Source organism: Microcaecilia unicolor, chromosome 5, assembly GCF_901765095.1.
Source record: "Microcaecilia unicolor chromosome 5, aMicUni1.1, whole genome shotgun sequence".
Classification (NCBI taxonomy): Eukaryota; Metazoa; Chordata; class Amphibia; order Gymnophiona; family Siphonopidae; genus Microcaecilia; species Microcaecilia unicolor.
The window spans coordinates 157450107-157478040 of NC_044035.1; the positions used below are offsets into that span (position 1 = coordinate 157450107).

Below are 27934 nucleotides of genomic sequence, written 5' to 3' on the forward strand. Positions count from 1 at the left end.
TGGAAAATCTCAGAGGTCATTAAAATTGGGTGAAATTCAAAGTTTTACTGTTAAACAGAGAAACTCAAGGACTGAGTGTATCCAAAATGTTGACAAAATTAAAAAGTATCTTTCTAACCAAGGGACAACTGAACATGCTGGAAACTAATGCAGATCTTATCTCGCCTCTTCTGGGAAGAAGAAAGCTATACAACAGAGCCAAGCCTATGTATTTTCCTTTATATATCCCCACAGACAACAGTCAACTTGAAAACCTTCACATCAACTTTCTAAATAATAAGAAATCTTCGCTTACAAAACCCAGGATTATTCAACTGACAAGGTCAAATGTAGTTGTAGAGGGGGACGGCTGGACCTGCCCTGCTTTAATTTATCTTACATGACTTCCAATAAGGCTCACTATGCAAATGCAAAGAAGAGGGACGATAATACAACAAAGTAGACCAATATGAAATGGGAGTTCTTGTAATCCTCTTAGCATCAGTGAAGGGATTTGTCAAAATCACACAGAAAATAAAGGCAAAAATCTGCTCATTAAAACCTCAAAGGAAATTTTTTAAGCTGTTTCTAATTCTTATATTTATCCCTACAATCTGATCCAGATGTACCTATATATTTTTTTTTTTAAACTAGAAATGGATTTGTTTAAAGAAATGGGACTTGCTGGGCAACAGTTATTTTCAGGGCAATACCTTCTGAACTTACAAGAAACATTTAACTGGCACAAAAGCCTCATCAAAATATTTGCAGCTTATGGACTTGTCTAGCTAAAAAGACGCTCTTAAGAGCTTTGGCAAGGGGAAAAAAACTGAATACATCTGGCTTACTGAGAGATTTGATGCAGGGAACTGCTTCAAAAAGCTAACTTCTTTAAAAAGTAATTAAGAACAAACATGGCGGGTCTGATTAACACAGATTGTGTGGTTTGAGGATGAGAACTGGGATAAGATACTGGAAGAACTGATTCAAACACCTATAAAATAAGCTTCTCAATATCAACTGATATTAGACACCAATACACCTTACAATTCTAAAGTTCTTAGTACACTGGGCTATGGTCACAATAGATCATTTGTACATATGGTTCATCCATGGACTGAGTAACCCTGATTAAAGGTGTTTTATTTTTGTAGAATGGTTAGTTTTACATAAATTCCTAGGATGCTGAAGAGGACAATATTGGGTATTGATTCTGTGGGTAAAGCTTCAAGAACACACGAGTGGCAGATGACAGGTTCCACTACTGCTAGATTAAAAAGTTAATTCTAAAGGATCGTTGCTTTTTTTTTTCTCTGTCCTATATGATATTAAGTTCCTTGCTAGCTGTTTTGTTGTTTGTAAACCGCCTTGTTAAGCCTTCAAGAAAAGCGATATATCAAGTAAAATAAACCATAAAAATAGACTTTAGAGAAAGGCATAACGTGATATCAAACTCAGAGGAAGTATCAAACAATTTGTAAAATTTGGGACTAGCAAAACTCCCCTGGAACACATGGAGGAGGAGTAACATAACATGGTGATCTCAAGGATATTAAGGGTCAGGGGAAGTAACAAGGCCTAAGTAATTAGGGAAGGGAATCTGCCTGCTTATAATACTGCTGTTATGTTTGATTTTTAGAAGGTATATCTCTGCTATGAAACGGATTCAAGTTCTATTTTTGGCCAGCATATATTCTTTTCTTGGAAGGGTGTTCTGACGACTAAATGGAAGCTTATGGGATTCAAGATAAAGCATCTCATATTTCTTAGTAAATCCTATGCTTTAGGAAAGAAATGTAATTTAATCATTGGTTGCTAGGATGTGCCCCTCTCTCTTTGGCATCGAAAAAACAAATTACATGCCTTAATGTTGTGGGAGGCAAAGGATGCACATAGTAGCCTAGGCAGAAAATCTTCATGTCTGTTTGGAATTGCTTATTCGCAAGCTATGATCGCACAAGGCAAGAAGTGCGGTGCTGAATAAATTTCAGAATGTCACATGAGCTGTTTTATTGCTAACTTGGGCTGTGTCAAGGGTTCTCTGCCAGGAGGGGGATTAGGAGATTAAGGGGAATGGGAATTCTAGTTTAAATTTCTGCAACGTATGAATGGCCTGGAGTCATAAGAGTCGAAACCAACGGGCCATCGCAGCTGTATTCATATAGAGTTTAGGGGGATAAGGGGTGGTAAGTTGCTTATAAAATTAGGATTTTAAGTTGTTCTTGTATTCATTATATTATGAAATGTTGTTAATTTCTGCACCATTGTCTGATTGTTCTCCTATGTTATGGACTATGTACGAGCTATTGTTGCGTAGTCTGCTGCAATGTTAATTTTGATCCTGAATAAAAAGCCACTACAACAAATGGATTCACACCTAAAGAAACACTGTGAGTCAAACAGGTCTTACAATAGGCAGCAGATGTGGAAATATCTGGCAAACAGACAAGAAATGTAATAACATTCAAAGAAAATTGGGTAACTTCTTACATCATTTTAGACATAAACCAGGTTATCACCTGGGATCCCAACTCTGGAATGCTCTACCCAGATACATTCGATCAACCAGTGAGTACCTTCCCTTTAGGAAACTATTGAAAACCCATCTATTCAAACAGATTTACCCAAACAACTTGACCTACCATAAGAAAACATAAGCAACCCATCCATTTACCGGTTCATCATATCATTAACAACAATGACTTAGAAATTACCTCCTACCAATCTTCTTACCCTCCATACTCTTCCCCTACCTCTTCTTTATCGCTCTATGTCCTTAAGTATCCTTTCTCTCATACCTCTTTTATCCCATTTACCCCTTGTTCATTTGTCCTACCACATACCTCCTTTGTTGATTCTGATACTACAGATTGTATTCTCTTGTTACTATGTAAGCCGCATTGAACCTGCAATGAGTGGGAAAACGCGGGATACAAATTAATAAATAAATCACTTTAGTTTCAAACTACACAATCATTTTCTATGAAATTTTTAAAAAGATGCAATGTTTATAATCTATACAAATTAGTTCAATGAGAATAGGAAGACTATGAGGTAGCTCACGGATCAGAGTCAAGCCTAAGTATTGTTTCCTGATGTCCTCAAGAAAATAAGTCAGTATATCTGGAACAGAATCAATCACGTATAAAATATATCACCTTGGCCTAGAACAATCATATGTATTTCAAGCACCTTAAGGCGAGTTGTAGTGAAATTTGTTACTGCAAATCAAAAGGATCATTAAACATCACATGCTCAGTTTCACTAAAATGAGTGAGCCGTACCATGAGGGAAGAGGGGGCAGGGCAGGCAATGCAGCAGTGCCAGAGACCAGCGCTGGACAAAGACTTAGCTGGCAGGGGTTGGGGACCCCCGCTGGCCAAACTAGAGGCCCAGGGCCCCCATAGCTACGCCACTGCTTCCATCTTGTCCAGCGTCAAAAGATTAGTTTTAATATGGAGGACACAGAATTGTGATTCTGACATACCCAGAAAGTGGCGAGTGAAAGTAGAAAGGTGTGACAAGGTCTATTTTGGCTACAATAATCAAACAAGATAATCAGCTTGAGGACCTCTCACTCCATGAATCTGTTCACATCAGGCTCCACATTAAGACCTTCTTTCAAAGGCTGCACAAAAACTATTTCCATAGCTCAAGCTAGGTATAATAAATGCTTGAATCAATTAAATCAAGCTGTTAATTCAAATTATACTTTTGTTACTGAAACAGATAACATGAGAAGTCATCATAAAGGCCCAAGTCCAGAACATTGCCAAATGTTTACTTGATCCTTGAATACACAGAATTCCATTATCGAATAGTTAGACAGTAGGTTTACAGACAACAAAAACCTTAGTGCTTCCACACACACCAGCACCCCCCTCTCCCGATTCAACAACAATTTCTTGCCAGTTATAGACTAAAAATAATTATTATTTCCTTGCTATTAATATTCTTTTCTACAGAACTTTTATTAAAGCAGACTTATTTTGTATGTTACAGGTTGGTTTGATTTTTATCTTGATGTTGGGACTATAAAGATGTTTACCCACAGACGATGTAAAATGGTGTTGCAAGTTGGCGAAGAAATAATGCTGTTAAAAGCAGCATTGAATAAAACAGAATACACTGTGCAGTCTTTACAGATAGAAATTCCAAGTGTGAAGGGAAAGAGAAAAGTGGTGTCTGACCAGAACGAAGAGATGAAACTAACAGAAATTAAGGGAACTAACAAATTTGGCAACACAGTAACGTGATTTAATTACCCCAATATTGACTGGGTAAAGTTCCCAGATAAAATAAAGGAAACTGCTGCATGGAACAGCTGGTTCAGGAATTGAAAAGGGAAGTAATTCTAGCTCCAGTCCTTAAGAGGGATGGAGGACTTGCTTGTGTTAGGGCCCACTTTGATCATGCTATGAACAGTGTTGCAAAGTTGACAATTAGGGGAGGACACTAAGAAAATCCAGTGTGCTAGCTTTAACTTTCAAAAAGGTTGACTTTTCCTCATTTTATCAAATGGTTAAAACAAACAAAAAAAACACTTTAGAAAGGAAAAGCTGCAAAGATCTATCTCAGGCACGGATGCTGTTCAAAAAATATCATCTTGGCAAGATCAGATCAGATGTAGTCCACATATTCTAAAAGGCATACGGAGAGCAAACTCATATTCTAAGAGGCATAAGGAAGGCAAACTTAAATCCTAGGCACTAGGTTGCCACAGCAAACAGAAAATCACTTTCTAGCACCTGGGATTTTCTTACCTTGTATACTTAGTTTGTTTTTTGTAAACATACTATTGAACAAGAGCTTACTGCCCTCTACAAATCTGAGCCATGTAGTGCAAAACACACACAGCTCCTGCTCAGCAACAAAATCAACAGACCTAGCTGGAGGGGGCTACCTGCAAGCAGTCACTAGTCAATGAGGAATTTATCAGACTACATGGGAGAAGGGTTGGGTCTTATCTGAGACCCAGATGCACAAAACTTAACGAGCCACTGGTTCTAGCCGACTAAGCGAGCACTGAGTTCAGCAAGACACGCACAAAAAGGTTCTGCAAGCTCTTTTCCTGACACAGTTGCAGCTAATGAAAATTGTATGCAAAGTTATTATAATTAGCTAATTACTATTCAAATGTGCATTCTGAGTGATGCAAAGCAGTTTTCCTAGCGATGCACAGAAAGGACTGCCTACCTTGATGATGAAATTTTTACGGGTGGTCAGGAGCTGCCGGTACTGCTGTTTCCTTCCCATTACCACTGAAATAGCTGCTGCCGGTTGGCTGAGAGCTGCGGTATCTCTAGAGCCCGCCCGCCCCCAGCATGCATGGCAGCCCTTCACCTCACTCTCCCTTGATTTCCTCCCTGTACTGCTGCTGAGGGTCTGGCAGTGATTTAAAAAAAAACACGTTTTAAAACAAAATAAAGCTTATACGCATGTATGAAAGACATCTGTAGCATGCATGTGGTGGCAATAAAGTTTGAAAAAAAACCTACACAGCTAATGCATGTATGAAAGATGTCTATAGCATGCTCAGAGCAGCAATGCTTAGCAACTGGCTGTTCTGCAGATGCTCGGGTGACAGATTGGCTTCCCCCCTTCCGACTGGTTGCTGATTTTTTGCGAGAAGCTCATTTGCACGCCAATTTTTTTAAGCATCCCTCTATTTTCAACTGAGTAATTTTTACAGAGGTGGAAATAGCAATCGGTGCTTTACTGGGACTTTGATGCAGCCATCCCAGACTTCTTTTGTTTGGGGGGTTAACTAAGATAGGAGGGAGACTGGTGAGGAAGAAAGAGAAAAAGATTAAGATTGATTAGGTGACAGAGAAGGTTGCAGGCATGCTGGCAGTGTATTTCTACCAAACATCTGCAGCAATGCAATAAGTGCCAGATAGAATAGGAAATAGCCTTAGTAAAATCAGGGCTTAGGAGCTGCAGTAAACTTAACAAGGGATCTCCTTCCGGGGAGGGGGGGAATGAAAGATGGACTCCGCCTTTAGTCCTCAAATACAAAGACATTTTATTTCTTGATATTAGCTTTCATAGGAGAGTAAGTATTTGCCCAAAGATGTGCAGAAAACTCAGGATTCCATTCAAGCCAGGAGAATTACAACCCTGTTTGAGTTAAACAGATTTTTACTCAATGTGATAGAATTATGCCACAAATTCCCAAATCACTAACTCTGAGAAGGCCATAACATTTTCCACAGCTTTATCAATTCAAATGGTTTGCAGATGATTTTTTTTTAACAAATTAAAGAACAAACCCTCAAATCATTTTTGGATTTGACAAAATAACATGCAATTTAAGAAAACAGAACTCTATACAGACCCTTGTAGGCACAGATACGTCTTAGGAAATAAGGAAGGAGGTGGAATGCAAAACAAGGTACCTCACACCTTAAATATGTAAGATGACAAAATAATGAACACTAGGAGGAAAAAGCCTCAGCAGTCCCAGACCAATTTGAAACACAATGGTCTTTAAAGGCTTTAAATTTCAAATCATTAGCATAAAAAACCTCCTGTGTGTTGATTATCAAAAATACAAAGAAGCTCCATTCCACCATATCAATAAGCATAAATACTTAGCCCTTCAACCACCGCATCTGTCCAACAGTGGTCGGCGTTTCGATAAATGCTTGAAGGACTTGTCTAATAATGAGGAGCCAAAGATCTACAAAAGAACTACAGATGTGTCTTCCCATCCACTAACAACAATGGTGTCAATACTAGCCTCCGAGCACCATGAAGATGCCTGCATTAAGGAAGAATCAAAAGCTGCAAATTAAAACACAGCTCTTGGGCCATGTGTATCTGAATTATCTGATGCATAGTCACCACAGAGACATCATAAAAGTCAGGCACATTTCTGGTCCTCAAGGACTGGAGCTGTGATGTCCAAATCAAGGGCCTAAGTAGAAAAAGCTCATGTTTAGGCACAGAACAAACGCCAATGTGTGTGTTCACTTTCAGCTCTTTGCAGACATTTGCACATATCTAACCTCCTGTCTGCCTTTAAACCTTGCACAGGCTTCCTTCAGGTTACAAAAGGAGATAAAAATTAGCAGTGAAATCTCAAACAGCATGAAATCCTCTCTGGGAACCCTTGCAAGCAGACCCAGACCTGGCAAAAAAATTCTATGGTAACTAGGCATATTTTCAAAGCACTTAGCCTTCCAAAGTTCCATAGGTTTCTATGGAACTTTGGAAGGCTAAGTGCTTTGAAAATATGCCTCATTGTCAAAAGCCCCTATTTATAGAGTACTCAATGGGCTCATTAGCCTTCATTTTAATGCAACGTGTGGACATGTATTCCGTACAAGTTAACACCAATGCTCAATTCCTCTCTCTACTACTCAGCAACCCACAGTAAACACGCAGTTAGGCCTGACGTAGCTTTCTGCATCAGTCCATCAGTAGAGTTTTTCAAACTGAACCCTCAACACTAACAATCCAGAACTGGTTTTTGAAGATACTCAAAAGTTATATTTGCCTTCATAGGTGCCCTGTCATATAATTACCTCCTATGTGGAATATTAAAGATACTCATGAAAAGCAACCTAGGCTCCTATATGCCTTTATAAAATATGCATCCAGAAGTAGCCCCAGTAGTAAACAAGTCTCGCACAATACACATTTACACTAGCTCTGAGTGTACTCACATATTTTACCACTTACACTGCAACTCCATCCTAGGTCCACCCAAAATCCACATGTGGGAACACAAACACCATCCTGTTGGCACATTATACTCTATCAGGTCTTTCAGTTTTATAAGAGCCATCTTTCACATGCAAAACACAAAGGAAAGGCTTTCTAAGATTAAACCATACAGGGCAGCCAGGTTAACCTGACTATTTTGGTTGGTTCTCGTGAATGTGAGATCCCAGGCCTCAGGATACACCCAAAACAGTCAGGTTTTCAGGATATCCACAATGAATACGCATCAGAGAAATCTGTACACTATCTCCACCGTATGCAGCTGTCTTGTGCATATTCACTGTGGATATCTGAAAACCTGACTGTTCTGGGTGTCCCTCCAAGGACTGGGTTGAGAACCACTGCTTCAGACGGAACTATGCATGCTCCCTTGTACAGAAAACCACAGAATGGAAAGAAAGAAACAGAATTCAACAGCAGGTCACCGTTCTATGGTATAAATTTATATTTCTTCGTCCGAAGTCTTGAAAAAGATCATTCACACGCCAACCTCTTGCCACTCAGCCAGCATATATGCACATTATCCCCAACATATCCTGCCAATGGTTCATCCAGAGATCAAAGTGCAAAACGAGCTCTCAATTTGGCTAATCCACTGCAGACGCCTAATGGAAAGCATTGAGAGACTCACTGATTGCAGTTGTCTGATATGCATAGCCCATAAGATGTTTCTCAAGAAAAGGTAGCAAGGGCTGTAACTGAAACTGCTGAGTAAATACAAGATAAGAACACACACAAAGCATAGGCTGTACAATAAGATTTGCTTTTTGGGATAGACTGAAAACAATTTTTACACTCCATGCTGTTAAAATAGCATAACCTCACCACCACAAAAACTTCTAGTCACCAAGAGAGACACTGCGCGCCACAAACTTTGAAATTAAAAAAATTAAGGTAAGTAGAGGACTGACGTCACTCAGTAAATAGTGACGTCACAATCCTGAGGTTCATGAACCTGTGTAATGTTATTTCTAAAAGAGTAGTCTCCGCCACCTGTTCACCCACATGTCAAGATCCCCCAGAATCTTTCCAGAAGAAACGTAATGAATCGAGCTTAAGCACATCCATTACAAAATAAATTTGTACAAGGCTAAACTTTTGACTTCAATGATAAAAGGCTAAGAGAAGGGGATGAGGTGGAAAGGAAGGCACATTAGTGAAGTTTAGATTAATAGCAAAATCTTGTTTTTATTATGAGAACTGTTAACTCATGATGTAATACCTTTGCTAAGAGGCAGTTACATACAAATCAACAAAAATATAAACGATTTGTACCAAACACACACATCTACTCAAAAACAAAACAAACAAAAAATGACAGCTCTCTGAAATATAACAAATGGTTCTACTGTTGCTTCGTTTCTTTGTCGTGAAAACTCAGAATAAGGAGAAGATTTGGCCTATTGGTTTAAAAAAATAGGCTGCAAACCAGCGAAACCAAAATTCACAAGGAATGTCAGTGGGAGAGTGGAATATGACCTTGGACAATCACCCCTTTTCTTTGGTGCCACAATGCAGTTACCTACTGTACCTGAATATTTCCCGGTCCCCAAAAAGCTCCCAATTAAGGAGTTGATACTGAAAGGCACACAGCAAAGCTGCATGCCATGGCTGAGCACGCGACTTCTACCACCATATAACATTTCACAGCGATGCAGTAAGCTAATAAGATGCTAATTCAAAGCGTACAGAACTTACAAGCTAATCAGAGAAAGCCTGCCAGGCACGTGAGCGTAAAGATCCAGAGGTAAAGGCAGCTTCACTGTATGAACATCCAAAGAAAATGAAGTACCAGCAAACATCTGTACAGGAACCAGAATGTTATGTGCAAAATATTGCAATTCCTATTGTACAATCCACTAAGGTACTGGGGGTAAGTTTTGATTCTTCACTCTTCTTTCACAAACAGATTAGTTCTGTGATAAGACAATTTATAAAAACAGGATTTTATCTATCCAATTCATTGATCCCTAACAATATCTGTCTTGCGGGTCATTATACATTCTTTGAATATATCTATATTAGATTATTGTAATTTACTTCTCATTGAATCTTCTGTCGGAACTTCAACATCTTTGGTTTGTGCAGAATATAGCGTTTTGTTTGCTTACTAACACATCCAGATATGATCATATTACCCCCTCCCCCCCTTCCTATCTTGCAGAACACTGGCTACAGATACCACTTCACCTATCTTGTGCATTATTTAACTCCTTATGTACCCAGTTGCTCATTAAGATCATCCCAAGCTAATTTAACGATGCCTACTTATGCCATCATACGTTTGATGTATTTTCACAAACTTTTTCTTTTTTGTTAAGTATTGCGGGCAATCAACTTTGGAATCAGGAATCAGCTTCTGTTCTCTCTCCATCTGGAAGTGTCTCTAGACAAGTTCAAGGAACCCTTAAAAACTTACAGCATTTCCAGACTGATAACTTAATGTAATGGACAGGCCTCCCCAAGTACTCTGTACGCTTTATGCTGCTGGGTTTCTGCTTGTGTGATTTTTCTTCTTTTCTTGTCTTTACCTTATATGTTTTATTTACTGACCCTTTCATATTAATTGTAGCTCTTTTTCTTTGAGAATATTTTGTAAAACGTTCAGAAGGATACCTATGATGTGGTATACATCGACTTGCAATAAACTTGAAAATATGGTGAGGCTTATACTTATTGCCCAGAACTATATCCGGTTCATACACAGATTAAGCTACTTTTTTTTTCTTTGGACATATGCTCAGAGTCGTTACCTCCCATTCTGCCTTTTAAAGTTGCACATACTTACTAAGGTCGCAGGGAGGGGGGGAGAGAGACAGAGAGATATTAAATCCTCTCAATTAACCCTTCTACGATACCTTGGACCTGGCAGTGAATTTCTTGCATTGTACGTGTGTTAAAGTCACTCATTTACTTCTGAGCATTGCAAAGAAATACCAATGGCCTCATTACCATGCATTTTTAATACACTGTCTGCTCACGTGTTCTATGCGAGTTAACTTCTAAGACTGTACATGAGGTGACAAATGCTGAAATAACTTGCCCAAGCTCATGAGATGCAGCAATAGGAGGTTTAAAAGGACTTTCCTGATTCTCTCCCATTGCCTCAGTGTTCCACAGATTGTAAGTTCTCTAATACTATAAGCCACTTTAAGTACCATTTGGAAAAACAGGCCAAAAACTTATTTAAGATACAAGTCTTTAATACTGTAATCCAACAATGTAATTCATTTTGACTTCAAGAAACATACACATTATAGAAGTCTAAAAATTTATCAGCTGTCAGTAAACACCAGTTTAGTCAGGCTATCAGGCCACTGACCATACAACCTTTGATCCTCCAAACTAGACTCATAATGAATGAAGCAGATAAAGGGCCCAGTCAGACACTTGTCAACATCCTGCATAAAATAAACAATGCACATCCTTGTAGCTGCTGTACTTTTTCCCTACTACACAGACAGCCTTAACAGCAACAGGGGGGAAACTATTAGCACTCTGGTAGTGATCAGATAGCACTGTCTATTAAGTGAAGTTTCAAGAATAAATCTCTCTCTGTACTTCAAGACAGGCTGCACTGTGCAGACTGCCTCTAGAACAAAAATCCAACGCAAGAGTACAGTGTTATTTCTATTGCATGCAGGGCCTATAGGCACCCTATAAGCATATCAGTTGCTGCCCTTCCGCTACCCAATTAACCTTTAGCTCTTGTCCCAAACCCCCCACCAACAATCATGATCACCACAATGCTACACCTCCCAGAATATTCTGGGTAAATAAGTTATTTGACAACCACCCATCTTGCCCACCCTCCCTACTGGTAAAAGTATCTTCTGTTACTGCTTTAAGTGTGTGGGGTAGTCAGGACCTATTGTTTTGCTTTGATTGCAGTTGATCTAAATGTTTTTTGGATCTTTTGGAAAAAAAAAAAAACAACCCTATGATCGATCTTCTTGACCAAAAGCACAACTAAAAGTAGGTCAGACCCACAGCCTAACCATATGGTTACCAAGGAGTGTAAGTGTCAAGCAACGCGGAGAGGGACAGTGCATTGGTGTCAACTCGCACAGAACACAAGGCCGACTGCATTAAAACAAAAGCTATGCCATTAAGTATTCCACAGCAATGCAGAGGTAAACAGGGGCTTTTCACACACAATTGCTGCAATTTTTTGCCAGGTCCAGGACAGTGTACGAAAGTTCATGGAGAGGATTTCCTGCCAAATTGAGATGAAACTGGTAATTTTATCTTGTTTTGCAACCAGAAGGAAGCCTCTTCGAGTTTCAAGACAGATGAAGTAAAGACGCATGCACATGTATGAATAAAACCAAAAATGAAAACACATCAGTGCAAGTTCTGCACCTAAATATGAGCCTTGCAAGCAATTTTTGCAAGGCTCATATTTAGGCACAGAACAGGTGCAGATGTATGGACATATGCACGTGTGTCCAGCATGCTCCTCCCCCATTTAGCCACAAGTTTTCAGTGCATATAGTTTGAATGTCAATAGCTCTCTCTATGGTGTTGTATTACCCCCATAGTAGAAACCAGGTATTCAGACATTCACAAGCCTTTCTGCATCAGCCCCTAAGGAAGGACACAACAAACAGAAACGAGCATTTCTATTTTAACATACGAGTGAAACGAACTAATTTAGCACACTGATTACAAGCTATGTTCCACATACAACATTAACACAAATTACCACTGTGAATAGCATGCAGTGAAAATGTCTTCATATTCTAGAAAATAACAAAACTTGCAGAACTTTACACATTATCCATCTGTCAAAGTCTCAACAGTTCACACAGTAAAACTAACAAGCAACCCAGTCTGATTTCATACATTAATCGCTCTCCAACCAACATGCACTTCCTCATTCCTATCCCTACAGGCGGTTTGCTGGTTTTGTCCAGCCTGCAACTCTTTGCCAAGGATGAGCTCAGGGTAAGGACACGGGATGGAAGAATATTAAAGCAAAATCCTCATATCCAGCTAGAGCCAGGTCTTACAAACCTGGCTCCTATCCGAAGCCTCCATTACAGAAGCTAAACCCTGAGATACGGGAAAGGACCCTTACACGTCGGCTGCTTTCTAGTCTACGGACAGATGTGGGATGGGTGGCAGATCCTGTGGGTACCGCTGACTTCTCTCACTCTCTATTCCCCGTTTGGAAAGCCTGCAGCAAGTCCCCAGCTGCCCTCTCCCGGTCAGATAATGCACACGAATCCCATCTAACTAGGCTGTCTGCTGCTGCAATAACACACAGCCCATCCTGCCCCAGTTAACTCCAGCCCCAATGGCAGAAAGTTACTCTCTGGGTGGGGCATGGGCAAAGGCAGCAGGAAGTGGGGGAGGGGAAGCTCGTTGCCGGATTCGTTGCCGGATAGCTGTAACTGTCAAAGGAGAGTTAGCAAGAGGGGCGGGTAGGGGAGAAGAAGCATCAACACCTCAAGGTCCCTTCTCAGCCGCCTCCCTTCCCCCTCCAAGTGTCCGAGACCCTGGAGCAGTCCGGGCAAAAGATCACCACCCGCTCAAGCTCCAAGGGCGGGTGCCCCCCCAAACCCCTCTCAGCAGCCCGGCTAAACCAGTAACAGACCCCCGCGCTCCGGACACGCCACTTCCACACACTTACCGTCCGGTGTTCGTGCTGCCGGTGCCTAGCACTTCCCAGACTAGGGAAGCAGCCCACTGCCAGCGCCCCGCCGCCCCTACTGCTCCGGGACAGCAGCCACAACCGCGAGCTTCCTACAGCGGCCGCCATCTCTCTGCCTACTGGAAGCCTCCCGCACCGGGCAACGCAGCGGGACAGCACAACCGCGCCCAATCAGATTGCCGGATCCCGCCAGAGGGCGGCGACGGACCATTGCCCGCCCCTCCTTCAGGAGCAACCAATCCGCCACCAGGAAATGTGCTCTAAGGCGGTGCCCATCTTGAGAAAACTGCTTTAAAGCGTGTTGGTTTACAGACGAGTAAGTTCAGAAGATTCTCATTCTAGCAATCAGCAAGCAAGTGGTGGAATAGAATGAATCAGGCGCAGACGGGGTCTGCAGCAGATCTCAGCATGCCTGCAGTACTGATTGTATCTTCACGTCAGATTTCATTCCTTTTTTTTTTCCTTTTTGTTAATAGAGAGATACTTGTTCATATGGTTGTTTTTTTTTTATCAGAATCTAACTCAAACTTTTATCTTCTCAAGTCTTCAGACCTAATATATATATCTGTTTTGCAAGGCCTACTCTACTGATCCAACTTAAATGCCTTAACTCCGTAATGCATCAAAACCTCACATCGTAATGGACAATGTCAGTTCCTTGACCCTTGTTGTACTTATATACCCTAACCTTACCTGACCCTTATTTTAAACTGTATTTGTTTAATATCTAATGGGCTTGGCGTTCGCCTTGACGGTATTATGTAAGCCACATTGAGAATGCTAATGGATGGGAAAATGTGGGATACAAATGTTATAAATAAATAAATAAATAAATAAATATTAAACCAATCATACAGCGGTGTAGCACTTAGTAAGTACCCAAGGGCATGCCTATCAGAATAGCTTTTTCTTAACACTATACAGGCCCTTTGCAATCTAGAAAGCACTTTAAAATAACTTGATCTTGAATTCTGTTTAGTAGGAAATTAACAGAAACCATGCTTGTTGTTAACATTTTTACAGCGCTACTAGATGTAATCTCTATGTCTATTTAGAATAGGTATTGAGGTACAGTATGTCCTTTGCCCAATGAGTTTACAATCTAAGTTGGTGGTACCTGCGGCCATAAAAGAACCTTCATTTGCAATTTTCCATTTTTTTGGCCTATTTTACATCCCTCCAATACCCAGTTTGGTGAGTGTAGTGATTGTCCTTCAGTGGGGGCCATACACGTTTCCCTCTGGAACCTGCATTTATGAGCCCTAAATCTAACTACTAGGTGTCACTCTTAGGTATAAACCACAACTTTCTCATCCATGAGGACTGTGAATTTTGTTCTTGCAGAATCTACACCCCTGACATCCCATGAAGTAGAAGGCTTGACGCACAGATTGAACCAGAAATATTGTGCATGGCACTTACCACCTGAGCCACTAGGCCAGCCCATGCTCATATATTATCACTGCATCTATTTCAGTACATGGCTTGTAGGTAGGTTATTTGTCCAGTAGATTTGGTCTTCATTATTAACCATCCTGGTGTTAGGTGTGGATATCAAATTAACATTTTTTTGCAATTTACTAGACCTAGTAAATTGCAATTTGTTAGCCCCTAAATCTATAAACTTGTGCACCCAACTTAATGCTAAAATGCGCTAAGGGGCCGATGCTCAAAACTCTGGCACTGTACTGAACAGCACCAGAGAAATACCATTGGTTCAGCGCAGAACAACTCCCTAATGCTCAGCGCTAATGAGATGCAAATATAGGCACGCTCATAGAATTGAGCATCAGCGGGAGGACAGTGTCTGGCGCATGAGCTGAAGAGTTCTGCATTAAACACAGTTCTTAAGCACATGCCCAGAACACCAGATGGGGGAGGAGGGAGAAGTGCCAATTAGATAGGAAGCCTGCTCAACAGGCAACCCGGAGGGCCAGTGGTGTGAGTGGACAAAGCCTGCAGTACTGCCCCCGGGGGAGGAGTCCGAGCGCCTCAACTGTGCAGTACAGCCAGCCAGTGCCCCAGTCCCAGCATGGCCACCTCTCAGTGAAGACACTAGACTGATATATGGCTTCTGTCTCACCATTCTTCTCCCTCCGTCAGCAGGATCTCCCATTTATGTTGGAGTTTTTGAGCTGCACATCAATGTCAATTGGGGCAGGTACCGGGGTGAAGGGGAAGGATGTAGAGGGGGCATGATCGGAGGAATGGAGGGCACAATGCCAGCTCTGAGCTGGCGTAAGGTTGATGGTGGAAAGAGCATTGGGGGGGAATAGAAAGCAACCTAATCAGCATGCATTTACATGTTCATTACACTGTGAGCCAGCGAACTCATCGTCTCTCAGCATTCGGCACAAGCAAATGCAGGCACTAGTCCAGCCCTAATGGCCTTAGCACCTGCATTTGCTTCTGAGATTTGGGGCCTAAGTTGGGTGTGTTAAGTTATAGAATTAGGTCAGTGGTAGGTGCATACCTTAATATAATAGTGAGTTGATAATTGAGGTTAACTGGCAATAATTGACAGTAAATAGTGTTAATTGGCACTAATTAGCACCAATTACCAATGTGACTAACCTTAGTTGGTACTGTAAAAAATGTGCTGTAAAATCCATAATGTGCAACAAGTGGATGTGGTCTGGGGAGGAGAATGAGCAGGTCAGAGGCGTGCCCAGGACTTGCACATATTTGTTATGGGATACATGCAGTTATGTGCCTAACTGCCTACGGTTAGGCGCAAGCACACCAGTCTTTGAGCTGGCATAGGTGCTTGGGGGCCAGATTCTATATATGGCACCAAAAAAATATGCTTAGCGCTATACTATTAACCTTGCCTAAAGTTAAGCGCGGTTTGTAGAATGTGCGTAGCACCCACCCCTATGACTAAAATGTAGACGCAACCATTTACACCAACCAAAATCTGGTGTAAATGCCTGTGCCTAACCTAGGCAGATCGGGCATAGTCTATAACAGTGCACATAATTTTTAGAAACATCCATGGCCTACCCATGCCCCTCCCATGGCCACACCCCATAAGTACTTGTATTTCCATACTGGGACAGACCAAAGGTCCATCAAGACCAGCATCCTATTTCCAACAGTGGCCAATCCAGGTCACAAATACCTAGCAAGATCCCCAAAAAGTACAAAACATTTTATGCTGCTTATCCAATAAATGGTCTATGGACTTTTCTTTTAGGAAGCCATCCAAATCTTTTTTAAACTCCGCTAAGCTAACCGCCTTGACCACATTCTCTGGCAACGAACTCCAGAGTTTTGTGATTTATGTGCACCACTTTACAGAATATACTTAGAAAGTTGTTCGCATAAATTCTAATTAGTGACAATTAGTGACAATAATTACTTGCTATTGGCAAATTATTGGCACCTATTGGCTTGTTAAACAATTAAGTTGCACATGCAATTTGGCCACACTGCCAGATTTGCACACACAACTGTAGTCCCCAAATATAAAATCCAGACCTAGGTGTGTAAATGCGGACTTACGCTATTCTATAATGGCAGTTTTGCACAGAACTACTGTTATAGAATTGACGCTTAGCACTCAATGGTTGGCGTCTAACTTTAGGTGACCATTCTTAAATTTACCCCTAAGTGTTCAAGTCAAAAGTTGGATACTGCCAGGGCAAGCATGGTGGGGGAGGGGGGGGCAAACAGGGCCCCACAGCTTCAGAGGAGCCCACAGTCTAGGCATTTCTTCCCCTTATCCACACCACAGTCTGTCTTCTCCTCCCTTCCTCATCTTTCAAAATTTATTTCCCTTCTCAGAGGGGCCCCAGCATGGCAGCCATTCTCACAAGTTGCCCTGAGGCTTTCTCTGTCTGCCGCTATCAGCCCCCTCTGATGTAATTAACTGTTTCCACCTGGGCTTGGATCACAGCAGAGAGGTAAAGCTTCAGAACAGCCACAGGGTGGAAATAGGGCAGGTGTTATGGCAGAGCCATTAAAAGGCCCAGTGCTGGCAAGCATCTTCTGGGTCTGTCTCTCTTCTGCTCCTGCATACCGGCAAGGATCCAAATGATTGCATTAATGCAACAACATGGGTAGCCCAGGATATCGCGTTAATGCAATCATCCAGGTCCTAGCACGCAGGAGCAGTCAGAAGCAGAAGGTAAGGGAGCAGGCGGGCCGAATGTTGAGGGTGGCGCAAGTGTGGGGTGCAGCGCCACGGCAACCTAGCTGGGGGGGGGGGCGGTCTTGCCCCGGGCCCAGCTGTGTCTGGGCGGCCCTGTGTTGGGGTACTGCAACAAGGGTAATTGCACGGCACCATTTCATTATAAATATATATATAGATATATAACACTCAAAAAGGAGACTATGATAAAATGAGGGGAAAAAACTTAGAGGAGCAGCTGCAAAGGTCAAAAATTTACATCAAGCGTGGATCCTGTTTCTAAAATACCATCCTGGAAGCCCAGATCAGTTATATTCCATGTATTAAAAAAGGAGAAAGGAAGTATAAATGACAGCCCGCATGGTTAAAAAGTGAGGTGAAGGAAGCTATTAGCGCTAAAAGAAAATCCCTCAGAAAATGGAAGAAGGATCTGACTGAAAATAATAAGAAACAGCATAAGGAATGACAAGTCAAATACAAAACGCTGATAAGGAAGGCAAAGAGAGACTTTGGAAAAAAAATTGCATTGGAGGCAAAAAACACATAGTAAAAACTTTTTAAGGTGTATTACAAGCAAGAAGCAGGCAAAAGAATCAGTTGGACCGCTAGATGGCCAAGGGATAAAAGAGGCACTCAGGAAAGATGAAGCCATACCGGAGAGATTAAATTAATTCTTTGCTTCAGTCTTCACCAAGGAAGATTTGGGAGAGATAGTGGTGCCAGAAATGGTATTCAAACCTGACAAGTCAGAGAAACTGAATCATATATCTGTAAACCTGGGGGATGTAATGAATGGGACAATTTGACAAATTGAAGAGTAGCAAATCACCTGGACTGGATGGTATTCATCCCATCCTAGAGTACTGTCAGAATAGAAAAATTAACTTGCAGAACTAATATTAGTAATATGTAATTTATCTTTAAAATCAAGCTCCCTTACATGGTCTGTAGCCCCGCCCCGTGCATCCCAGGATGCAATGGGTGGGTCTGGGTGCCGCCATTTTGCCGTGTCGTCCACTGGAAGAGGAGGGAGGCAGGCTGCGTCCCTCCTCCAACTAAAGGTAGGGGGGGCCGGGAGGGGGGTTGTCACTACTTCTACTCACGCTAGACCACCATGGATTGGTATACACTGGGGGGGGGAGTTGGGGTGGCTTTGCTCGCTGGGTGGGAGGGTGGGAGAGGGTAGAGGGGAAGGGAGGGGGATTGTCACTACTCCTACTCATGCTGGACCACCAGGGATTGGTACAACAACACGGGGGGGGGGAGTTGGGGTGGACCTCCAGCTGCCCCGCCCCCGTCACTCGCTGGGTGGGAGGGTGGGAAAGGGTTTGGCCGGCGGCGGCCACTTGATATTTTCTGGGGGTTCGGGGGGCTGGAGACCCACCGGATCTCCAGCCCTCCCTGAACTTGGGGGGGGGGGGTGAGATCATCGGGGAGACCGGAGGTCCGCCGGACCTCCAGACCCCATTTTGCCTTGCTCGGGGGAGGGGTAGTCAGGGCTTGGTGGTCCCATGGACCTTCAGACCCTGTGTTTGACAGGTTTGGGCTTTTGACAGCCCAGACCTGTCAAACAAGTGCGGGAGAATTGTGCTGAGCGCTGTTTGGAACAGCGCGGGGCTTTGGATCATGAGGGCCTGAGAGGCTTAGGAGAGAGGTTCATTGTTGTCATCGTGTGAGCAAAACCAAGAGACTACTTGGAGAGACCGCCTTCCAGCTGTGCTGCTCAGCTATGAGGTGGACCATTGAACAATATATAAAATAAAATGTTCTTTTGACACATTGTCTAGCATGTTAAAATATACATATGTTGTGTTTTCTCTTATTTGGGATATACTATACTAAACCATTGAGGTAGGTGAGTTGTAGGGAAGGAACTTTCATCACTATGATTTAAATGTTTGTATTCTCAGACGGATTATCTTGTTTCTATTGAGAGATTTCCAATTATTCCTCTTGGTTTTTTTTTCCAAATTTGTAGAAAACTTGCTCAATTTCAGTTACTTGTGATCTGATTCAGTAGTTTGATTACCTTTTATAGCAACTAACACTATTATTGTTCTCAACACTGATTTTTTTTTTTTGCCAGTCTATTTGCCAGGTTCTTCTTATGATACATGTTTACAATGAGGTGCGCACACTGAAGAAACAGTGAATCACCGGCAGCTAATTTGAACCTGGTTCAGCAGGGTAGATTGCAGCCATTCTGGTTTCAATTTGCCTTCGCTTATCGCTGCTGCGCCAACACCAGAGAAAATTGAAGATTTGAGCAGAATCATCAATTACCAAGTAAGGGAAGGGGGATGGGATTTGATAGACCATCTATCTGTGGTTACAATCAAAGTGGTTTACATACATTATATACAGATACTTTTTTGTACCTGAGGCAATGGAGGATTAAGTGACTTGCCCTCAATCACAAGGAATCGCAGTGGGGATTGAACCCAGTTCCCTTGGTTCTCAGGCCACTGCACTAACCATTAGGCTACTTCTCAATTCTGAGCCTACACATGAGTTTGCACACAAACCAAAGCTTTTTACAGTAATTAGATGATGTTTACATCCTAGTTTCTCTCATCATGTGTAATGTAGCAGGAAAAATGGGCAAATTTAAGTCCACCCCGTTGAGCTCCAGTAACACTTTCAAATTATAAATACATCTCAGCCATTGATTCCAAGGCTTGCTTGACCTTCTTTCAGTTTTACAGCAAGAACAATTTTGAAAATCGGGTATGCTTAAGAAAGTGCAAGGCATCAATACAAGTTAAAAGCCTGATGGCATTTCTATTTTGAGCTGACAATTTCTAGCTCATCTGGAACAAGGACTTGTATTTTAACATCTCTGCTAATGTCTTGCCTCTCCTTCATTATCTCAACATTGCTTTATAGACCAGTGTCTTCCTAGAACTCTATATTCTCCTTAGCTCTTCCTCTTGTACCTCCCTCCCTCCCCCACCCCCACTTCAACTCCTTAGTTCCTGCTGAGTCTGTCTGACTCAAAACCTACTCTCACTCTGATTTCATCCATTGGAGATTCATGCTGTCCTCTTTCCGAACAATTACCATACTTATTAAAGAAGACTATTATGTTAATCTGACCAACAGTCTGGTTTCTAACTCCCACTGTTTCTTTACCAATCATAACTTGTTCTTCAAAAGGCCATTGCTTCCTTCCTCCCTTCTTCATCTCACTGCCTGGGGCATGGCTGGTTTCATTCTCCAGCAGCCATCCATTATCCCCCCACCCCACCCCATCCTCTTCTTCACCTGTCTCAAGCCCTGTCAATGGCTCTTCCTTTTCTGAAATCAGAGAACAGGAAGGTAGGCAATTTTCTCTCATCCTCCAATCTAAATGTTTGACCATCCAACTCCATCCCCACCCAACACTCCACAATCCAATATTGTCATCCCCTGTCTTATCCCAGTCTGTCACTGTCTAATGCAGCCTTCCCCCACTGCCTTCACATTGCTCCCCTCAAAATCTTCATCAGATACTTCATGCTGCTATCATCCTGTTTCCTTGCCCCCTTTTTATTGATTTATATTCAAATTTGATAGACCACCTTACATCATCAATCACTATAAGATCAACAGCATAAAAATAATGTATGTCCTACCCCATTTCCTTAAGAGCATAAGTATCACACTGTAACCGCACAATGGACAAGATTCAGTAACTGGCACTCAAAGTTAGGTGCCGGAAAAAATCCACACTAACCCCCTAATTCTATAAAAGTCGCCCAAAATTGTGGGTGCTAATTAGCACATGCAATTGAATTTAATAATGAGCTAATTAGCACCAATAATTGGCTTTTCTACAAGCAGTTATTGGTATTAATTAAATTTAATTGGCATTTACATGCATAAAATTAGGCATGGGATCCACGCCTAAAATTTACGTGTGATCTGAAAAAGGGGGACTAGAAATGGGAGTGTCATAGGCATAACAAGGGCATTCCTAAAATGAACACACATTGTTATAGAATAACGGGGAAATGCATCGAATTTGGGCGTGTACATTTGTGCCATGTTTCGAAATGCTGCTGCTGCTGCTGCTGCTTCTCAGGAGAGGAGTTGTTTTAGTCCAGTAGGTGGAATTGGTTTTACTGCACCACTGGGTTGTTATATGCTAGCCCCTGACACAGCCCTTTAGGAGGGCAAAACACGGCCGTGTCAAGCTTATTTTAAATAATGTGGTGAATAAATTATTTTTCTCAGCATTGCCATTGGCGATTCGCATCTTTTTTCCATTCTGTGCTGGATCTTGAGAATCGCCTGCCTATGTGTCTTCATGGTCCTGCAAAGCTTGCCTGTCTCACTACTGAAAATGTGATAGTGAAATAGCGCCCCCCCCCACCCGCCCCACACACACACTGGCAGGACAGTAGGTGGAGGACTTCCACTCAGCTTAGAGGGAACAGTGATTTACACTAGTATTCTACAACATTTCGGGCATGTCTAAGTGCTGTTAAAGAACTGGCACACATTGCACCCTACTGTAGTGTCCAATTCAAAGTGTCAAGTTATAGAATTTCCTACTGTATGTCTTCTAGAGGATAATCTTCCACCACTACTCCTTTATCCTATTGGCAAACCTCAGGGCTCACTTCTAGGCTCTCTTCTCTTCATTGCATTCTCTCCATCTTCTCTATGTGAGCTGATCTTATTCCATTACTTCCAGAACCATTTCTATAAATATCTCACAGATTTACCTCTGTATCAGCCTTCTCCATCCAGGCAAGTCTCACTTTGCTTGTCTAACATTGCTGCCTGGATAGCCCACCATTGCTTCAAATTAAACATTGCAAAAACAAAACTCTTGGTCCACAACTTTGGTGTTTCTTTGACTCTCCGCTTTACCACTCTGCACACATTCACAACATGCAGCTCCTTCCTGTACAGCCTCTCATAATCTGTCCTTCCTGAACCCTTATGTGCACAGTGTAATGTGCAGGGTGATTCAGGCACCAATTAGCTCCCATTCACCAAGTTTCTTTCTGATAGCAACATTTGGAAATCAGAATTAGTGAGCCTTTCCTTGTCATTAATAACCAGTGCTTTATTAGGTTCCTAATATCAAAACACACACTTAACTTCAGCAGTCACATTACCCTTCATTATCCTGGATAAGGTTTGCAATATCTTGTCCAGGCAATGTTTTTTTCCTCTCAGGCATGCCCCTGGGACCACTGGGCCTGGACTCCACAAGGGTTTGGGGGCCTTCTCTCCCACTCCCCTTCTTTTCTTCTTTCTCTTTCTCAGCTCCAGGTGAGTATGTCTGTACTGTCCTTCAAAGTTTCTCCAAACGTATCAGAAGTCCAAACAGGGCCGGTCTTAGGCAGAGGCGACCGAGGTGGCCGCATAGTGCCCCGCGCCTAAGGGGGCCCCACGCGGCGCACCTCAACTCTGCCTCGCCTCTCCGACCACCGCCGCTGCTCGCCTGCCTGCCACCCATGTCCAGCGATGTGACTCTCCTCGTTCCCCTGCTCCCCCTCCCTCCAGCCACCTGAGCCCCCCTCCCATCTGAGCCCCCCCCTCCCTGACCCGCCAAACTACCCTTTTCTGCCACCTGACCCACCGGCACCTCACCTGTCCCAGCATTTTAAAAAAATCTACAAGCGGCGGTGCCTTGCGTCTGCATAAAAGAAGAAAAATCGCTTTGTCCATTGGCCGGCCTTCCCTCATGTCCCGCCCTTTGATGTAACTTCTGCAAGGGCGGGACATGAGGGAAGGCCGGCCAACGGATGAAGCGATTTTTCTTCTTTTACTCAGACGTGAGGCACCGCCGCTTGTAGATTTTTTAAAATTTCTGGGTCAGGTGAGGTGCCGGCGGGTTGGGTGGCAGAAGAGGGTCGTTTGGCGGGTCGGGGAGGGGGGGCTCAGATGGGAGGGGGGCTCAAGTGGCTGGAGGGAGGGGGAGCAGGGGAACGAGGAGAGTCGCGTCACTGGACATGGGTGGAGGGCAGAGGGGACGGGGGGGTTACTGGACATAGGTGGATGGCAGTTGGCAGGGGAAGGCAGGGGGACAGGAGGGTCGCTGGACATGGGTGGATGGAGGGGAGGGGGGTTTCTGGACATAGGTGGATGGCAGGGGAGGGCAGGGAGGACAGGAGGGTCGCTGGACATGGGTGGATGGCAGGGGAGGGGGGTTTCTGGACATAGGTGGATGGCAGGGGCTGGCAGGGAGGACAGGAGGGTCGCTGGACATGGGTGGATGGCAGGGGAGGGGGGGTTTCTGGACATAAGTGGATGGCAGGGGCGGGCAGGGAGGACAGGAGGGTCACTGGACATAGGTGGATGGCAGGGGAGGGCAGAGGGGACAGGGGGGTTGCTGGGCATAGATGGATGGCAGGAGGGACAGGAGGGTCGCTGGACATAGGTGGATGGAGGAGAGAGAAGAAATGCTGGACATGGATGGAGGCGAGGGAAGAGTGAGGAAGGAGATGAGGTGAGGGAAAAGGAAGAGAGGAGAAAAAGTGCACATGGATATAGAAAATAGGCAGAAGCTGGATCCACTGGACAGTCAAGTCTGCGGAGGACCCAGCTTTTACTTACGGATGTAGGGCAAGAAATGAAGAAGAAAGGCGGAAAGTAAAGAAATAAATGGAAAGGAAGCCCTGGAAACGGAGTTAAGAGGACAGATAGCAGCACAATCGGATACTGACCCAGCATGATCAGAAAAACAAAGTCACCAGACAACAAAGGTAGAAAAAACTATTTTATTCAGGATTTATTAATTGGAATATGTCAGTTTTTGTAAATGTGCATCTGTGATATTTTTCATGTAAGTTTCAATTTTTGTAGTATTGCTGCATGCTGAGTCTGACTTCTTGAGGTAACTTTCAAGTTCAGTATTTTGCCTTCATGTGTTTTTCAGGTGTGATCAAGGAAGGTGCAGTATTCTGCTAGCGTATAGTTTGCAGCACTTTTTGTTTTTTTCACTAGGTTGTGCACTGGTGTTTTAGAGCCCGATGTAATTACAGCTGCCTTTCCACACCACGCATAAGGTTGTAGCTCGTCCTGTCCTTGGAATTAGTGCTGTTTATGGTTTGTTAAGGTTATGAGTGTGTTTTTGCACAAGTTTGTGTATAGTGTTTTGCAGTGGAGAGATTGTGTGTTGGCCTTACTAAGGTGGCACCAAACATCAGAAAGGGTGTAGAGCCTAAATCATGAAACACTACCTATAAAAGGGTGTTTTGTGGCTCTACATGAGAATTGTGATATTATGATCCCTTGCTAGCTTCATATTGTTGACGGTCTGCATTTTCCGTATGGCTGGTATATCAAACATATAAACGGCGAGTGACCGAACTCACTCGCAAATGCGCAGTAAAGACCCTCTCTGTCCTGCCCCCGCGTCAATACCTGATGATGGGGGCGGGACAGAGAGGGTCTCTACTGCGCAAGGGGAGGGACGCAACCGCCGTCGCTACTGCTTCCCCCCCAAGGTCACCGCCACCACTCCCCCCACCCAGAATCGCCACTACCACCCACCCTCCACCCGGGCCGGGCCCTCGCTCCACTATAGAACCAGTGCGGGAACGCAGCACACAGCTCAGCTGAGCTGCCGTTGGCCTTCCTTCCCTGCTGTGTCCCGCCCGGACACAGGCAGAGAAGAAGGACGGCAGCTCATCTGAGCTGTGTGCTGCATTCCCGCGCTGTTTCTATAGTGGAGCGAGGGCCCGGCCCTGGTGGAGGGGTGGCGGCGACTCCAGGGGGGCCGTAGTGTTGACCTCGGAGGGGCAGCAGCGAGCTCGGTGGCGGGGGGGGGGGCCTTGCAGCGGCGAGGAGAAGGGGCCTTTCAAACCCCCCCCCCCCCCCGTCCTATACTAGCCTGTTTTTACGGGCTCAACGGCTAGTTGGTGTATAAGGTATTAATTGTGACTATTTTATTTTTACTTATTTTTTTTTCTGTGTGTTGTCAGACAATTATGGATGATAGACAGAGTCGGAGTCTTCTTGAGTCAGAGAGTTGTGGTTTATATTTTAAAACAATTTTAATACCTTGGTGGTCTATATGTTTTTATATTGTACATTATATTTCACACATCACTTTATTTTATTGTATATCTTTTCATTTCATTTTTATTTTATTTCATATATGGGTTACAGAGTAATAGGGGAATTTGAAAGTACTAAATCTTTTCTTAATATTTTTCCTTTATTCTCCTTTGTTATGAGAATTGGAACTACTAATTGTAGTGGACTTGAACAGAATAATTTCTGAGGAGGGGAGGTTTCATGATAGCATTGTGCTTATTATTTCAATCAATTTTTTTTGTACAAGTTTAGCTTCATTTGTCTTTATTTGAAATTTCATAAATAAAAAAATGTTCTAAAATGGAATAATCTTATCAATGAGGTGGAGCTAGGGTGGGGGCGGGGCTAGGATGGGGCCCCACCAAATTGGTCTGCATAGGGCCCCGCACTTGCTAAGACCGGCCCTGAGTCCAAACAAACAAAACAAAAACACAGCCCTGACCTTTTACTCTCTAGCTATAAGAGCTGGGGCAGCCTCCTCCCTTGCAGTGTTTTAACTGACACTGGCTCACCCGCCGCTGCCTTGTGAACAATAACACATAAAGTCCTTGATTCCTGGGCAACCAAAGAATCAATTGCACAATCCATTGCTTGGTTTTCCTTTGTAGCTTCAGGGATATTCCTTGCTCCCTTCTGCTCGTCTGCTTCCTCCAGCTGCAGGTCTTCAGGTTCTCCCTCCATGTTTGAAGTTGGGCACTCTTCTTCCCTGGGCTGGGACTCTTTCACTAGCTCTCCTTGACTCTGCCCCTCCCATGCAAAATCCCTGGTGGTCCAGTGGTAAATGGACAGGAGTGATGCCCATTCACTCTTGCCCATGTCCAAGATGGTAACAAAATGGCTGCTGTGATCCCTAGCAGCAACCTCTTGGAACTTGAAGTACTTGCATTACTTGAAGTACCGTGAGACTGCTGCTGGGGTTGCGGCAGCCATTTGGGATTGTTGCCATTTTGGGGGGTTCGGAGGGGGGATCTGGGCAGGGTGGGAGGATCAGGATCCCACAATAATGTTTTTTTGCGGGTTCTGGTTGATATTCAGCCGGGAACCCATGTGTGTCTTATGTGGGTCTTGACTGAATATTACTACTACTACTACTACTATTTAGCATTTCTATAGCGCTACAAGGCATACGCACGCACCTGACATGCATAAGCTCTGGCAGCCAGGGCCCTTTGAATTAGCCTCAGATATTTAATGCTAGTGCCTGGACATGGCCTTTCACTGACTATCTGGACTGTTTTAGCAGCAGATGGTAAGTCTGCTGACGGCCACTGGCTGAATATCAACCAGTAGAAAAACAAATAAAAGAGCCATACAACCTTTGTGGCGGGCACAAAACCAGCTTCTAGTATAGCCCCAGATGGTAGTTGACCTTCGCAGAGGTGGTTTATCTCTTATGCTTGCTCTTACTGACCTCCGTGCACAGGCTGGCGAGCTGCAGCTGCAAACCTTCAGAAGTTCACTATGGCATGCAAAGGAATAGGCAGAAGAAATACAATGTCCTGGAAAATGTGAGTTTTATAGTGTTATGCCTGGAAGCAGTACAGAATCTGTCTGTCTTGCAGTCTTGGGAAGAGGATAGCAGAAAGGCAAAGTCTGAAGCAGAGAAGCAGTGAAGTCTTCTTGTCTGTCAAACAATTTAGCAGTAACGGTCTTTCTGTCTCTTATCAGTGCCATGCACACATGGCTGACCAGTGTAGGCAGTCTCTGTGATTGGCTGGAGCACAGCTCACCAACAGTAGCATGGCAAATCAGACATTTGCTATCATGTGCAGTTTCTTCAGTGATGAGAGACAGAAGGCAGCTAGGAAAGCAAGGATACCAAGTCAGGCTGAAGATGAGGGCCACAGTGTTGCATTCTTCAAGGTTTTCATAGCTGGTCTCATGGCACATTCATAGCACCAAGGAATGAACAATACTTTTATATTTCTTCACACTCTGGGAGCTAGGCAAAGCTGCAGAAAATGAGTTTAGAGTGCTTTGCAGCAAAATACATGATGGTTTGGTTCTGTTATCCCTGATTGTTCAGGCTGTAGCCCCACAGCACCTCAGCCATTTGTCAATATAGTAAACACAATAAGAAAGGAGATGTCAACAAATAAAGGCCATAATATTCCATTTATTTGCCCTCAATGAACAAGCTGCAGTGTATTGATGGTAAATTGAACCTACAAACTTCCGGGATAGATAGATTAAAAACAACTTTGGGAGAGTTAGACTTTTCAGAGTACTGTGGCTCAGGATAAAAGTTTATTAAGGAACATAGGGAATGTGGAACATTTTAATAGTAATCTCAATTTTTCTCAATCACATTTTTCATCAGTGAAAGACTTATTAAGTTTTGACAATGGTTCTTGGATATCCTGGAATTGTATCTCTTCCTTTACAAAAAAAATTATTATCTA

General features: G+C 43.2%; 1 protein-coding gene across 1 annotated transcript in view; it reads right to left on the reverse strand.

Moving 5' to 3' along the window:
- MCU (mitochondrial calcium uniporter) overlaps nt 1-13538 on the reverse strand; it is a 279546-nt gene extending 266008 nt beyond the window's left edge. The window contains exon 1 of the mRNA XM_030203483.1: nt 13343-13538. Coding sequence (XP_030059343.1) covers nt 13343-13471 — 129 coding nt within the window. The 5' untranslated portion in view covers nt 13472-13538. The remainder of the gene's footprint in view (nt 1-13342) is intronic.
- Nucleotides 13539-27934: the final 14396 nt, after the last annotated feature.